This window comes from Coloeus monedula (assembly GCF_965178545.1).
Source record: "Coloeus monedula genome assembly, chromosome: 8".
NCBI classification, from domain to species: domain Eukaryota; kingdom Metazoa; phylum Chordata; class Aves; order Passeriformes; family Corvidae; genus Coloeus; species Coloeus monedula.
In genome coordinates this window covers 31,093,370-31,109,496 of record NC_138788.1, presented here as the reverse complement: position 1 = coordinate 31,109,496, position 16,127 = coordinate 31,093,370, and the positions used below count along the sequence as shown (strand labels likewise).

The 16,127-nt window shown below is 40.5% G+C and overlaps 1 protein-coding gene across 7 annotated transcripts in view; it reads right to left on the bottom strand.

Moving 5' to 3' along the window:
* TRUB1 (TruB pseudouridine synthase family member 1) overlaps nt 1-16,127 on the bottom strand; it is a gene marked incomplete at its 5' end in the record, with an annotated part of 87,446 nt that overhangs the window by 20,387 nt on the left and 50,932 nt on the right. For 2 of the 7 annotated variants that reach the window (XM_082286243.1, XM_082286245.1), the window contains 4 exons: nt 10,515-10,715; nt 12,079-12,135; nt 13,247-13,392; nt 14,584-14,656. In XM_082286243.1, coding sequence (XP_082142369.1) covers nt 10,515-10,715; nt 12,079-12,135; nt 13,247-13,392; nt 14,584-14,656 — 477 coding nt within the window. Of the gene's footprint in view, nt 1-10,239; nt 10,716-12,078; nt 12,136-13,246; nt 13,393-14,583; nt 14,657-16,127 lie in introns of those variants that run through there. The other 5 variants (XM_082286246.1, XM_082286248.1, XM_082286247.1 and 2 more) reach the window with 3 other exon arrangements.

Here is a 16,127-nt window from a genome sequence, read left to right as displayed (position 1 = left end):
TCCACAATAGCTTTACCTTTACCCAAAACAGGACAGAGGTCATTGTTCACTGCATCAGAAGACGACTTGTTAAAGTGCAAAAGCCTTCTCAGAAAGCACTGTGCTTTGAACATAACATCCTCGATTACATTTTAAAGTTACCAGTTAAACAGGATTGCAGATAACAGGTTCTGGCAACCAGCAAAGCCAGGACAAGGCTGATTTAAAGTGACTCCCAACAGCAACCTGCAGAGATCAGCCCCCTGCTCAAAAGAGATTCCTGGGGGCAGGGGGCTTTCTTTTTGAACTAGGTTTGAACTAGCAGCTAATGGGAGAGCTTTCCTGCATTCCTCCTTTATAACTAGGTACAAGCAAATGGGAGACAATGACAAATGACATTCAACTGTAACATCTTCTTTTTGTATTATTATTATTATTAAAAAATGGCTTTTGTGAATGCCTTTGGGGTTCCACATTCTCCAGGGCAGATTTCTGCTCTACATCACACAAATATAAATCTGGAATAATGTCAGTGAAGTCAAAGGAAATATTTGGGCACTACACAATTTTGAGCAGAACTGGTTAAGACTGATCTAATTACAAGAAGGGACAAGCATACATTCTACCATTAGTTAAGGGGCGAGGGGAGCACAGCAGGTTGTATGTGTTGTTTTGATCAAATTTGACTTTATCACATGCAAGCTGGAGGCTTTAAGGCACACAAAACTACTCCCCAAAATAGTTTTATACATATTAGACATTTTTTGCATTTCCTGCCCTAAGGTACCAGTTTGTATTTCCAATAACCATATGTACATGAATCCTAAATTATATAGTGAGCAGAATTTCAGTTTGGTGGAACAAGCCATGACCCAGGTAACTGCTAATCTCAACGAGATCTGTTGAGCTTAATTGCTGTTAAGAGTTCACACCCATAAACATGGATGTTTATTTCCTCTCCTCATGATTTGTCTGGCTTCCTATCTAAACTGGGAAACATATGGAGAGGTAAAACATCGTCTGCTGTGATACACACATTGTCTGGGAAGGAACTCTAATGTTTCACATTAATGCTGTCTCATTCACAAGCCAGATCCTATTCTAAGTGAACTAAAATCCCCAATAATTGCCTTAAAGCCCTGCTTGACACCCTTGTGACCATGAGTCAACAGTCCTGAGTCTACCACTTGCTTATGAAATTAAAGCATAATAATACCTACATTTCCCAGACTCGTCCTCTGTGAAGCATAACTGGGCAGATGAAGAACTTTCAGATGTGCAGGATAAGCAGGTAAGTATAAAGCAATACTCCAAAGTGCCTTTAGATGATGCAACCTTATGACACTGACAGTTCTGCAATTAGCAGTAACAGTTCTGACCTGGAGAATTTCTGTGAATTTGCAGCTTCTTTTCATTCTACCTTCAGCCCGCAATAGACTGCATAGACTAATGTTAAGTTTGGGTAAACCAAATCCAAATAAATTCTAATAAACTAGGGTTTTAAAGAAATAAAATTTCCCTTCTCCTCACATTTTTCCCCTGCATACCTGACGCCTACTCCATCTTGTGCTCTGTGATACGATGCATCTTTGCTACAGAGTTAATTTTGATCACTCGGACTCAGCCAGCTGTGTGGCAGCTTTCAAGCTTTGATGCACCAGGCTGTAACTTTGACAGAGCAGCCAACAAACTGACCAAGTTGGCATGACAGAAACAAAAACTCAAATTAAATACTGTTGACTTAGCAGGACCCTGTGAGGAGCAACCCCTGAGCTGGCAGTCAGGCTGGAGCAGCTCGTTGAACCCACATACCAGAATATTCAACAGCTTGTCCAAGAATCCTTCCTCCTCTCTAAACAGACATTAATCCCTGCTTCAGAAAAGTTCCCTGCTAACCCTGAGAGATTACTGACAAGTTTATTTTCCAAAGAAAATATTTCAAAATACAATTTTTTCCTCTTTCAAATCATTCTTGATACTCACTCTCTTTTTAAAGATTTTCATACTCATTAAAATAACAAGATCAGCTGTGCTTGATTGAAGCTCTCCATAGTCACCATTTAGTTCCTCAGGTCAGATGTCTACACTGGAGTCAGTACAGACAGATTTTAGAGGCAAGAATCAGGTCTCTCTCTGCAGTCATACACTGGGATGCACATAGAATGGGGTTAAATTATAATTATTGCAGTAATTAAAGTAATCCCCCCCAATGAGAGAACATCCCAGGAAATGAAATAAGCTGACACAACAGAAAGTTTCTTATTCCTTTACGCAAATGAATTTAGGTAACTGTGGCCTGAAATTTCTTCCAGTGTGGGCACACATCTGGTATTCAATCAATTTTGAGAAATAAAGTGTTTTCTCCCCTTGGCTGCAGCTCCTCACTGATCTCTCTGGGTCAAATAAATCTCCAGAACAGAAGATGAAGCCTGTGGCTTGGGTTATATATAATAGAAGAGTTGCTGCATTGACCTTACCTCCAAACAAACACTGAAAGGCATTTTTCTCACTGAAGGATAAAATACACTAATGGGGAGGCTGAAGATTTCTTCTTCTTCCCAGCTGCTCCCTTCCCTTAAAATGCCTGTACCTTCAGGAGCAATGACTCTGCACCCCACAGAATGGAGCCACAGGGCCCCCCTCACCCTCCAGAGCTGCTCCTCGGGAAGTGCACTGGCATTCTGTGCCGGTTTGGACAAATCTGGAGGAAAAATATCCTCTGATAGAAGACAGATTACAACCACCCCACCCCCACCAGGTTCAGGGGAAAAAAATTTTCGTCGGAGGAAAGAGATTAAAAACCTATTTATTTAACAAACACACAGGGGAAGGATAACAATGCTAAATAATAAAACCTCTCGCTGTGGAAAGAAACCTGGAAAATTTCAGAGTCCTTCCATAGGTGTAGTCTCTCTCCTCCTCCTCAGAGCTGGGTCAGTGTGGGCCCATCTCCAGGGCCTCAGTGGAAAATTCTCCCGATGTGTTCTGATGTTGAAACAGTCCAGAAGAGAAGAAGGGAAAAACCGAAGTCCCAGGAAAACAAAGTGCAACTCTCCGTCTCCCTCCGGAGAAGAGGAGCTGAAAGCTGGCTGGAAAGCAAGCAGGGCGCTTCCTCCGTGCTTGCTGCCGCAGCAGCAGAACGCAGAGTGTGAGTCTGTGTCCTTGAAACAACTGCTCTGAAAAGTTCGGGTTTTTTTCCTCTCCCCCCTCTCAGGCTCAGTTTAAAGGCACAGAAAGGCACAAAGTTAATTTCTGGGCATAGAGCAGCGATAGGGGATACACATCATAAAGACACCCCAAGACACATTCACTAGAAAGCAAGTTTGAATTTCAGCTTTGCTGACTACCTATTGCATTTTACTGAAGGATGTTACATAAAGTCTGCCAGAAAATAAACAAATGTTTATCAATTGAGCTTCCCAAAACCTGCAACAGTGTTTGACCGGATACCAATAATCCCACTCTCAGTTCTGAGAGCACTCTTACATTGCTGAGAAAGAACAAAGCCAAGTGCTGTAAAATCACCTCAGAAAGCCAAAGCACATTTTTTTGCAGCCTTGTACTACACCAGTGTTTTCAGACACCGGCCATTTTTCTTGATTTACCAAGAACTCTCAGGTGTTTCTGCCACTCAACAATTACTCACTCCTGGTCAATTTTTTTTTCCTCCCTTCCAGACCACAGTCAGCAGCATCCCTAGACTGTAACTTTGTTTTATAGCCTGAGGCCAGTTATGAAACCAGTGCATTGTTGCAGTGAGAGATAAATTATTTCAGGGTACCAGGAGCAGGGGAAGGGCTTGGGGAAAGCTGTCCAGCTCTGAAAACAAAACCCCAAGCATGCACTTGTTCCAGGAGTGATGGGAGAAAAGGTGTGTTTTTCTTGTGCAGGGAGAGATTCATGGGATGCCCTCTCCTATTGCCAAGTCTACCTCACACAACAACAGGCACAAAGTAGAAAGTCTGTGCCTGAAACAGAGGAGATGTCATCAGGCATTCCCTTTTACTTTTCTTCTAAACTAAACCAGTGAAAACTAAAAAAATGGAGTGTCAGAGATACTCTCTGAATGACATCTGGTGTGTACAGAGCCACAGAAAACTGCAGGAATTTCAAGAGCTGACCAAAGGGCTTAAAAAACAGCCTTGGAATGTGAGAGTCAAAACAGAATCAGTGAGTTCCATTAGCAAAGGAGAGGTGGAGAGTTCACCTAATTACTTTGAAAATCCCACAGAGAAATGGTGGGAGCTTTACTCCAGTGATCCAACAGCTGGATACTCTTCTACAAGATGCACTTCTTGGAAAATCTCTCTGGTGTGCTGTGTTCAGTATCAAAATGCAGATCCACGGGATAGGCAATCCTGCTGTCTTCTGTCTCTGCACCCATGAAACGTGCTCTGCTTCCAGACAATTTCATTTCCTTAAGTCCTAATCATTGCCTTCTCTGTGGCAAGATGGCTTATTTCTGGGTCGATTCTATAAAATCCTGAAGGACCAACTTGGATTTGTTAAGGCAGGGGAGCAAAGCAGGGATGTACATTCCCTATTTGCACTGACGGAAAGGAGTGGCTGAACAGCAGCTTGGATTGTATGACTGTGCTCTTTCCAGTAATTAACATCTATGGTACAGCAAAGAAAAACAGACAAAACTGGTGCAGGGATATGGAACACAATTCAATAAAAATGTTCCTAACTCCAGAAACAGATCACCAACACACTCAAATAGGTTGTTCCACTCTGCACAGCCTTTAATAGCACTCCCTAGAGAAATTAATTTCCTAGATAAACACATTTTTTTAAAAAATAAAACCAATTCTACTCTGACAACTTTTGTGTGTTTAAGTAGAAAATAGAACTGCTACATATTCATTAGACATGGAACAACTCTAAGTGTTGTGCCACACCATTAATACTTATTTTAGTTTCTTTTTTCTCCTGTAAGAAGCAATACAATTTTTCAAACCATCGGTTCGCATTACTAAAATGGAAAAAAAAAAAGAAAAACATGATAGGTGAAAATGAAACACGCAGGACCTTAATTCAGTGAGTAATAACTTACATAATTTAATAAAACAGGACAGGAGTCCTCTCTCTGAGGTCATAAATAATCACACACTTTAAGTTAGCTCTGTTCCCACAGACCTCACTGCCATTTCCCACTGATTCTTACTTGGAGGGAGGATTACTGGAAAATTGTTGTCCCCTGTCGCTCCCTCGATCATTTGCTGGAGGTTATCAGGACAAGAGAATGAGACACAGGGTCTTCTCCCAACATTCTGGTTTATTTGCACCAGCAACACGTCACACATCAGCCTATGACTGGGACAGATGAGGTGAACACATGCTTCTTTCTGCTGGCACTTTGCCATCCTTGGGAATCATAACTGGTAAATGAAGAGGTTAAAGCCAGGAATGTCTCTGTGTATGCAGCTGCTGGGTGAAATTAATCACCTGGACAAGAAATCAAGAGTCTGCCAGTGCCCTTTGTCAAATTAAGACTATAGAGTAAAAAACTGTACACAAACCACACAGAAAAGCAGCAGCGAGGTTTAACACCACCTGCATATTTCACCAAAAGAGTAATCCGCATAGCAAAGATCACTGAGAATTACTCCTGTTTTCTAAACACATTTAGCATTTGTATGCAATGTTCCATTTCCACTGGGAATGCCTACTATGTACCTGCAGAACTTGAAACAATTTTGTGATCCCTAGGACAGCCAGCTGTGGGAAATGATATATTATGAACACACCACTAAGTTATGCTAAGGATTTACTGCAATTCCATATAAACTAAACACTGCCTTTTGAAGGGCATCACAGGAAACTATCTTTTCAACTGCTGAAATGAAAATAAATGCCTTTTTTCACATCAGCACACAGTAACAATTTCTCAAGCATTTCCACATAAAAGCTTCTTAAGCTTTGAAATGGCATATTTAAGCTAATTGTTCTATGTGCTAAAAGAAACAGGAAAGGCAGTAAAAATTGTGTTCCTTCTCTTTGCTCCATTAGAACACTTGATGTCTTTTCTTACATAATTACTAAAACTGAGTTTATCTACTTTAAAAATATAAGAACTGAAATATGCATTTACCTTTTGCCATTCCTTTTCTACCCCCCTCCTTTTAAGCTGTAAAATCATGTTCTGAAGCCACTAAAAGTAGTGTGACATCTGTGAAATGATGCATTTTGTTTCTAATGCACATACTCATGCTAGAGATTTGACTTTGAAGTACTTAATTCTGAAATATCTAAAATAATCCCATGTCCCAGGGAAATGGCACTAAAGCATTCAGAACCACATCTTTCTTACAAAAGGGTCAGGGTAAGGGACCAGACTCACCTCATCCTTTTCAGTTCTGCTTTGTTAACAGCTTCCCTGTCCCCCAGAAACCACACAACCTCTTTGCTCCACACTGCCCCAAGGCTCACATGTACCCAGAAAGGAATTCAAAAGACAGGATAAGGAAAGTCTTAGGATGAACTGTCTCAGACAGGAGATAAGGGAATGGGATGCAGAGCGGAAAGGCCAGACAGAGAGCTGTAACCTAAAATGAGTATGTCTGGTAAGACGGCAGCTATTTTGTGTTTATATTTCAATTTCTATTGCCTCATTTTTTGTCCTCCTCATTCTGTTCCTGCTAACTTCTGGGGCTAGCCACACAATCCCCCTTAGAGCCCAGAGTTTGAGCACAGGCTCCAGCATCCACAACACACGGAGCAATGTGACACAGAAAAGTTGGGGAGAGGCTGCAGCTTTGATTTATCCCACTTCTTTGAGCTAGAGGTGAGGAGGGACAAGGACTAAAGCCCCAGACATTCACACCCATTACAAAAACATAAGGTGCTTCTCAGGCAGCCATGCTAAGACTTTCTGTGAACCACGGCATTGTCTCCAACAATTCCCCAAAAAGAGAACTGGAAAAAAATATGGGACTTTTTTCTTGCAATATAGTCCTTTTCTTCTTGAGCACAGCAGCCACCCACTCCCAATTACCAACTTCTTGCTTTGCCTGTTTACACCTATATGATCTTAGCAGCTGATGGCAGAGACAGTAAGAGATGCAGCATCTCCTCACCCCAAGCAGACATAAGCATTCACATAATAAACCTGCTTGCCTCACATGCCTTTAACTATTGGTGATTTACTTAATCAGGTCTCACAAAGAAGAGAATTCAACCATGGCTATTAGAAACAATGACTGCTTTTTAATAGAGACAATAATTTTGCCCAGGCTGCTGAATCCATTCAGTGTCTCTGTGATTTCCCTCTGGCTGTATATTGCAGTTACACCCTCACACACACATGCTCTCACTTTGCATCCTAAAGTTTTATTTAAAAGGCCTTTTTAATAAAATTAACACCATTGCAAACTCACTCCTTGACTCTGCCAAGCAAACAGCATGACCCTACTCATTAGACTCAGAGAGCCATTCATGCCCAGAGCAGCAAATTCACCATCTATTTAAATAAAAAAATAAGATATCCCAAAATTGGGGGAGTTGCTCCCAGTTTTATTCTGCTGGCAGCAGAAGTATATTATGAAGTGAAAACTACCATTTAAATAAGGAAGAAAGACAGACAGGCAGGCAGGCAGAGACATTAAAGGGAGACAAATTCTGCAGCCCTTGTCAAACTCACTGAAGCAGCAGCAGCACTGGAGCACTCAGGCAGGCTATGGTACCACACTTCCATGGACTAAAGACAGCAAGACCTCATTGAGGACAGACAATACTCAGCTCAAGAAGCAGGACACGCTTTTGCATCAGGACTTTCACCATGAACAACGCTCATTAAAATGAGACAAATCTTTTGATCTGTGTCACAGATGTATTTTAAATGGTAAATCAGAGACACGCACATTTTCTGGCCAGAGTACCATAAAATTCCTATTAAATACCATTTGCTTCAGCTGGGATCTCAGTACTAACTCTTCTAGTAGTCTCATAAATATTGTATGCACACTTTCCCTCTTGAATGTTGAGATATCGTGACTGTCAGTAACCAAGATATTTTCTTCTAACAAAAACACATTATGCTGTGGATATAGCCCAATTCTGAAGTCTGGCATCTCTGGGATGAGCATGCTAGTAAGAATAAGGAAGTTAGAATGAGTATTTCCCTAGGTTCCCATGGGAACACAACACTTCCCTCCAAATCTGCATAGTTTCAAGATAGTGGGTTAAACACTTATTAAAACATATCTAAGTGAGTTATTCCTGAAGTTTTCAGTGCCTTCCCAGTTACTATTCACTGGAACTACAGGCTCAGAGAGCCATTAAAGCAAGGGGGAACTTAGGAGAAAGCATACAAGTGAAGTCCAGCACACAGGAAAATCACTGGGAAGTAGCCAGAGGAGTTGGAATGTTTGAGAAGATAGCTCGAGTATTTAGGAATGGAACGGGGGTGACACTCATCAGTGCTTATTGCATAAAGTATTCATGGCTTTATTGCACTCTTCACACTGTGTTTTCCAAGAACACTTCCTGCTGCCTGCCATGGGTTTGTCCAGCCACTCACAGCTCCAGCCAAACACACCTGCTACCCAGTGCTATGGGAAATACCTTCTGTAGTTCAATAGAAGAGAACTACAGGAGAAGTTTGTCATTAATTTGAGATAAAGAAATTCTACCTTCATTTCTGATGCACTGGGGAAGGTGAGAGGAATTCCAGGAAAAAAGCCCTAGCTAAAGCTGGTGAAGGGGTGGACTTGGCACTGCTGGGGTAATGGTCAGGCCTAATGGTCTTAAAGCTCTTTTCCAATCTGAATGGTTCTGTGCAGATTCCTGAACGTGAACAACTGCATTCCATCTCTCCCTATGCTTTCCATATGCATAAGGACTTGCAGCCTAAACCAGAACTTGTTGATGTCCACAAGATGCTGGTTTTTAATTGCCATTTCATTCCTCTCCAGTGACTAGACTATGGAACAGATCCTGTCTTCTCACGATCACAGATCTGTTAGCAATAATTACAACAGACCAGTTGCAAGCTAACCAAAAAGCTGATGAAAATAGAATTCTCCTTTTGAAATTAAAAATATCAGGGGCTCTTAAATGGAATAGCAGGAAAGGCTTGGTGAGCATTAAACAAACAGATGAGATTAAGAATGTGTTAGACACTTCCAACACTGTATCCAAATGTACCCTATTAATAGAGAGATTTCTCAATTGCACTGATTTTTAAAGAAACAAATCCCTGAAGATTAATGAAGCAGACTAACAGAATTATATCTCATGTGCTATTTTTAAAAAATCAGGAAGATAAATAAAATGAGAACTTAATCTAGAAAACCACTGGGATAACATAAATTAGGTTCTTGGGAAAATACAGATTCGGACAATAAGAGAACTGTGTTTCAAATGAAGTCTTTGATCATTCAAGATCAGTATACTGGAAAAAGAAATTTTCTGCTCTTTTTGATTTCTTTAGGAAATAATCTCTTTCTTCTCCATTTCTACCCAAAGTACCAGAAAACCTACCCCAAAAAGAAACAAAAATCTCCCACTGTTACCTCACTGACAAAAGCTTTTCTCCCATCCCTGAAATCAAAATTTCTTGTGTCCATTACTTCATCCATATTGTACTTTAAATATGCTGCTGCTGTAGTGTTTTAACACTTCAATTTGCTTGTGCTATTTTCAACATTTTAAGTTCTTTATAAGAATATATAAAGGAAGAAAACTGTTTACTGAACAATAAAACAAGGTCTATCCTCCCTCTAAACAAAACCTTCATTCATCTTGCATAGACTTCAGTTGCTTATTGTACAGAAAACAAAAATAAGTCCTATAGATGTCTGGAAAGGTATCCTGCAATGAGAAACTTCAGGATATTTATTTAATTTCTTAGACTGAAAGTAAGTTTGGAACCACCACTTCATGTAACACCTTTCTGTAAGGTGCAGACACAAACCAGTCATCTTCAGGGATTGTTTATACTTAAAACTCTTCTCTTAGGCTGATATTTCAGACTTAACTTAAAATATAAGCACCTGCATATACCGCATTCTAGGAACATTTGACTGGAAGAACAATCCACATAGGAAAAACTACAGTAGAATGGATACGTCCTGAAATGGACTTCAAATTGCTACACCACAGTCTTGCGTCTTTCACGCCACAACAGACTTGTCACCGTGGTATTTCAGGATTTGATTACCAGCTGCAAAGAAAAGGAAAATTTTTTTGGAGCACATTCATCAGATGTTATTGTATATAATCTTTTTAATTGATGAATTCACAACAGCAGCCATCCTGCACCCTGAAAGTTCTTTAAAAGTTTATAAAAATTTGGCATCAGTTGCAGTGCGCAAAAAGGAAAATAAACAATCAGGAAACAGCTACCACTGGATATTTTCAGTGCACATTCTAAGCCCAGAAAACAAAAGAACGATTTCTCTTGCGCTGCAGCTTGTCACCTTCCCAGTACAGACTTGTAGATTTACACAGGAGGCGAGACAATCCCAACCCAATCTTCAAACATCTCAATCATTCAGTCTTTTTCCTCGACCCAACTTATCACTTATCCTCACAGATTACAGCAGTTTCACCAGGATGCTCTGTCTTCAATTTTTTCCGAGATGGCCCTCCCGGGAGCAGGGCTGTGCAGTGCTCCAAGGACCGGGCAATTTCATCAATTGTCCATTTGTCTTCGTGCAGGGCGTGCTCCTCCAGCGTGAATGGCCCCTGCTTGGTGCGGGTCAGCTCCTGCACTGTGGCACAGGTAGAGAGCTCTGCAGCAAAGGAGGAAAGAGGCATTGGACAAAGTACATGGAAAAACTTCACATTCCACTTCCAGCTCACTTAAAATGTATTTTTATATGTAGCCTTCTACATGATTCTGCTTTGTTTGACAAGGAAGGTCATGAAGATTTATCACTCGTTTGTATCTTCTTAAATTTGACCCAAGGAAGTCTTTTGATTTCAATAGCTGTCCAGTGCAGTAAAGAGTTCAGAATGTGACAGAAAGCTGTCATGAATTTTCCCAGATTTAGATCAGAATGAAAAGTGAGGAAATAATGTCATAAGATTTAAGCAGAACACTCTGCATTCTCAAGTGACCGTGAACTATTTTTCCACACATTTTGAGGCCTTAGCACTTCTTGACTTCAAGAGGAATTTTTAACATTTTTATCCTGTGCTGCCTATCAGGATAATAGAAACTAAGATAAGGAAAAATAAAAAATACATACAAATGCTCTCCTATGTTAAATAAATACCAGCAGGACATAACTACATATCAAGAAGCTACAAAACATAACAGCAACTAGAGCTGAGTTGTAAGCACACAGGTACACTAAAATATTCTCTCCCACCCTTTCTGATGCAGGAAGATTTCATTTTCAATTTTTGAAAATAAGCCAACCATGGACAGACTTTATCTTGGTTTGTCATTAAAGGGCTAAACTAAGGCAGTATGCTCAGAAGGTAACAGAAACTTCGACTTGCCTAAGCACAAATAACAACATTGAAATTCGTGGGGTTATCCCACATTACTTGCCTTCCTGCAGATGTACCAATAAAAAAAAAAGTTTGAAATGGATTATCTATTCTCCATCATGCAGTTTGATAGATACAGAGCAAAAGACAAATAACCCTGTGGGAAAGCAAAACTATTCACAGTTCAGGCAAAGGAGAAAGAAAACACTAGAAAAATCATCACCAGCGTGAAAGTCTTTCCAGCAGATAGGGTTTATTATGTGCATGGTAATGTTCTGTGCAATCTGTTTTCAAAATGTGATGAATAATGTTTAAAAAGACAGTATCTTTCTTCTCCTCATCCTTAATCTGAATTATCTTTAACACATGAAAGAGGGGGGGAAAAAAGTCCCCCCCTCGCCTTGCATTATCTTGCTCAGTGCTATTGCTTGCTCCATTTTTATCACCTGGCCCCCAAGGTCCTCTGGCAATTATTTAGCCATCATTCCCCCATGCCCCTAAGGAAATTACCTGAGTGTATATAAAAACAAGCGATAGCACGACAATTCTGCAAAATAACACACAGGTCTAAGTAACTTGAGATATACAGAATGACAAAATTTTTCCATAAACACACACTCATTCCTTAGATTGTCATTGGTTTTTTTTCATGCCTACCTTTGCCAATGTCATTGACCAGGCTCCTGACATAAAAGCCACCACCACATTCAACATCTGGAATGTTAAAAGTGACATGGTAAATTGCCAGTGCCACGTGAAATCTACTTTACATAGAAGCCATGCCCCCACATAAATGTAAAAATGTGCTAAGCAAACAACCCAGTGATAAAATATTTATAGGATGCAACATCAATTATTCATCCTGTAACATATGTGAGGGTGAGACTGCTAAGCTAGATAGGAGGGAAAGCAAATAAAATGGCAACTGTACTAACTCACCAGAATATAAGTACCTGGTATGGTATCTTAAGAAATGCTTCAGTCCTATTCATTTTAAGTATTTCAGGTTGATTCATACTTCTAATGATGAAAGCAAGTTATTTCAAGTATACCCTAAACTGACTATCAGTGCTTTTCAGACACTGCAGACAGGCAGCTCCATTAAAATTTTAAAATTCACCTTTAACTTTCCCTGTTCTCTCAGCCCTTCCCTTCCCCCTCTGCCAGTGATCAGCTACTTGTCACCCAACTATAATGTAAGGGCTGAAGTCACACAGCACTGAGTTCTGTCACTCATACCTCTTCACCATAAAACACCTGGTCTGTCACAGGACTGGGGATCAACTGGGCAGACAGATCAATATGAGGCATCATCTCAACCTTACAGTAGCATTAAACATTTACAACAATCTTTCTGGTTTATTTATTAATATGCCTCTTAATGCACTACCCAAGTTTCTTGGCAGTAGGAAGGAAGACAGAAGGAAAGGTAAGATCCTGCCACCTTAACAAGAAAGGGGTCTGACAGTAACTGAATCTCATCCTGGAAGAGATGCCAGCAGGTCTGGGCATCTGTGTAAAAGAATGGCAGTGAAGTAAGCAGACCTGAGAGAGGAATGAGCTGGAGGTTGCAAAATCATGGACAGATGTAAATAATCCCCTGACCAGTCTCTCAGGATTTTCCCTCACTGAGAGATCAGATATAATCAGCTTAACTTAAAACCAAAATACGGTGCTTTTAACGCACAGTGAAAGTCTGTGCACATGGGCTCACACCAAATAAGTAGCTGAGCGAAATGAAACCCCCTTCACTCTCTTAGTCCCATTCTGAGTGTAAATAAACATTAACAAGCTGGGAGCATCACTCTGCGTAATAATCTTTGACCTTTACCCAGCGTGAACAGTGGTGGCTGGAACTGCTGGAGAGAAAGGCTGTACACCCTTACTGGCCGAGCCGGCTTTGCTTCCACTGCTTCCCCTCTCTTCATCAGAGTTGAAAGCCTTTCTCCACCCTTCTTCAAAGCAGAATAGCTGATAAGACAGAGCATGAAAATGTGTGTCATACGGTTGTAATACAGCAGGCTTCCCATTCTCCAGATCCTGGTAATATTGTACTAGAGTAGCACACCATTTTACTCCTATCCAAGTACTCACAAAAAAACACAAAAACACAGCAAATTCTGCTGAAATCTCTTGGACACAGAATCATCCCATTTACCAGTAGCTACATAAAGCAGAAAACAAGAGATGGTCCAGTATTCCTCTCTTGCTGTACAGATTTAAAAGCATTGCATCACTCACTTTGCAGTTTATGAAACAAAAGGGTTTCTATAAGGGTTACAACACTTGCAGCTGCCTCTAACATCCTGTGTCTCAGAAATCTGCAGGGCATCGTCTATTTCAGTGCTATGTTGAGCTGAGCACTGGGAGCCACTCAGACAACCCCTGTAATTCTACATTGCACCTTTCCTTGTCTCACACCAGGGTCTTTCCTGAACAGCAGCTGCCAAGTTCTAGGATGTTTAGGGAACCACTACAGAAGCAAAGAAACTGATTTCACTGATTACATGGAACTTTATCCAAAGCTCCAACTTTGGTCATGACAGAAAGATGACCATAGAAAAATCAAAAAATCTTGCTCACAATAGTATTGGAAACAGGTCACATGAAGCAGAACACGTGGGGCATTACTGACCTTACAGGGCTCACAGTGGAACCACGATAAGTGACACATGGCAAATGCAAAGGAAAGCAGGTTAGCTCAAATCACCATAAAAGCCATCTGCCACAAGCTAAGTCATGCGCGCTGCCAGCTACTATGGCTCACCTGACCATAAGAAATTTGCTAAGCTACAGAAGCTCAGTCACTAATCACTCATTCATACTCTAAGTTTTCAGAAAACTAATTCAAAGTCATTTAAGGCACTTCCACAGAGAAGTCAGTAAGATTGGAAGACAGGATAGAAGACAAGCCCTGCAAAGCTGTTTAAGACTTCTGCTACTTTACATTTACCCAAAACACCCACAGACTCCAGATCACCATTTGTGCTGATCTTCAAACAAGCATAACCTGCAAATGTTGCAAATGTTAAACTCCTGACTGCCTGGCCTCTATCCTCTTGTCAAAATGTGTCTTAATACTTCTGAGAGAATTGACTTCTGTTGGCAAGCCCTGACAGCTGAACACAACTGTCCCGAGTGCCTGAATATCATGGAACTTACAGTGGAGGAACTTGCATGATGTCCCCTGTGAACTTTTGCAGCACATTTTCAAGATCTTTTTTTGTTACCTGGTCTGTGGAAAGAAAACAGTCAGTATGTTAGTATTGATTATTCCCAAGGCACTAATGGCATCAATCACATTCTGCAAACAGATACAAGTTAGAGTTCCCTCTCTTCTGAATTTAGATGGGGTGAAAAACACCAAAGAAAAGAGATAAAAACAGATTGTAGTCAGGAATGTGAATTATCACAAAAGGAGCAGAACAAACTGTCCAAGGTGATCAGGACAATCTGCATACTTTCAGAAGGGCAGAAATCCTCCCAAACGTTTTCTCTTGCAATTTCCCTCTCTTGAGACTGCAAATTCATCTTTCTTGGAAGCTATATAAAAACTACAACATTTGGAATATTCTTATTTTTTTAACAAGCACCAAAAAGAATAAAATGCTCATCTAACCCTGGAAACTTCTCTCTAAGAGAGCCTAACTGCAGAGGAAAATACAGCAGATTATTAGAGAACAAAACCACTGGTGCAGATTATTAGAGAACAAAACCACTGTATCTTAAACAGCACATCAAATTTCCCTGTCAAGCAACTAACCTGCAAATGTACTCTGGGGTAAAGTTATATATTAAGTAAGGCAATTTTACTAATGAAATTCTGTGAAAAAAGACAGCTGGTTTAGGCAATGTACTTTCTTTTAAGAGTACACATACACATCTGTCCCACTTTCATTGGAAGGCTATAACCTAAGTAGCTGATTGCACTGGTCCTCCGAAGCTCTATTCAACAGAGATAACATTCATCCCTAATTTGTTTAGAGAGTGCAAACATAAGATCTGTAATCACAATGCAACTCCAGTGCATTTCTACTGTCTAGGGTTTGACTAGCCCTGTTTCTCGTAAGTTACATTTAATCAGTGTCATCCCTGCTAAATCAACAGCATTCTGGAACATAAACCAACCCAATTTATTGAGCCTTCGCTGTATTTTGAAACAGACGTTTACTTGCAAACCTTAAAAACCAGATGTACTCCATGCTGTAAGTAAAAAAGACAAGATTTCTTTTCACAGCAGCTCTGGGAGATGGTCCTGTGGTTCCTCACTTCTGCAAAGCACAATTTGCAACCTCAAGAGCAGATGCTGTCCCTAGGCCCAAGCAGCTGTCCCAAGATGTGTTATTAACAGCAAGGTTGCAAAGCACAAGGCACAAAACTCAGTCAGAGATGCTGAGAGAGATCAATTTACATCAGAATATGGGCTGCAAACAACAAAATCAATTGTACAGTAAGTCTGAATCTTCTGAAGGGTTTCTTACACAGTTATTTCAATCTTGTTTCTATTTAGCAACATATCACAACAAAACTACATAGTAGATAGTCAGCATGACCCAGCTCCATGACAGTAATCCTGCCAGCCTTCCTGTGAACCCCAGGTTGCTTCAGGCTAGAATTCAGTATTTAAGACCCAAGCACAAGTGCCCCTTGGAGTTCTCCTTCTAATCTTCACCCCATGAACTACATTTCTGGCCAGGGCATTGAAT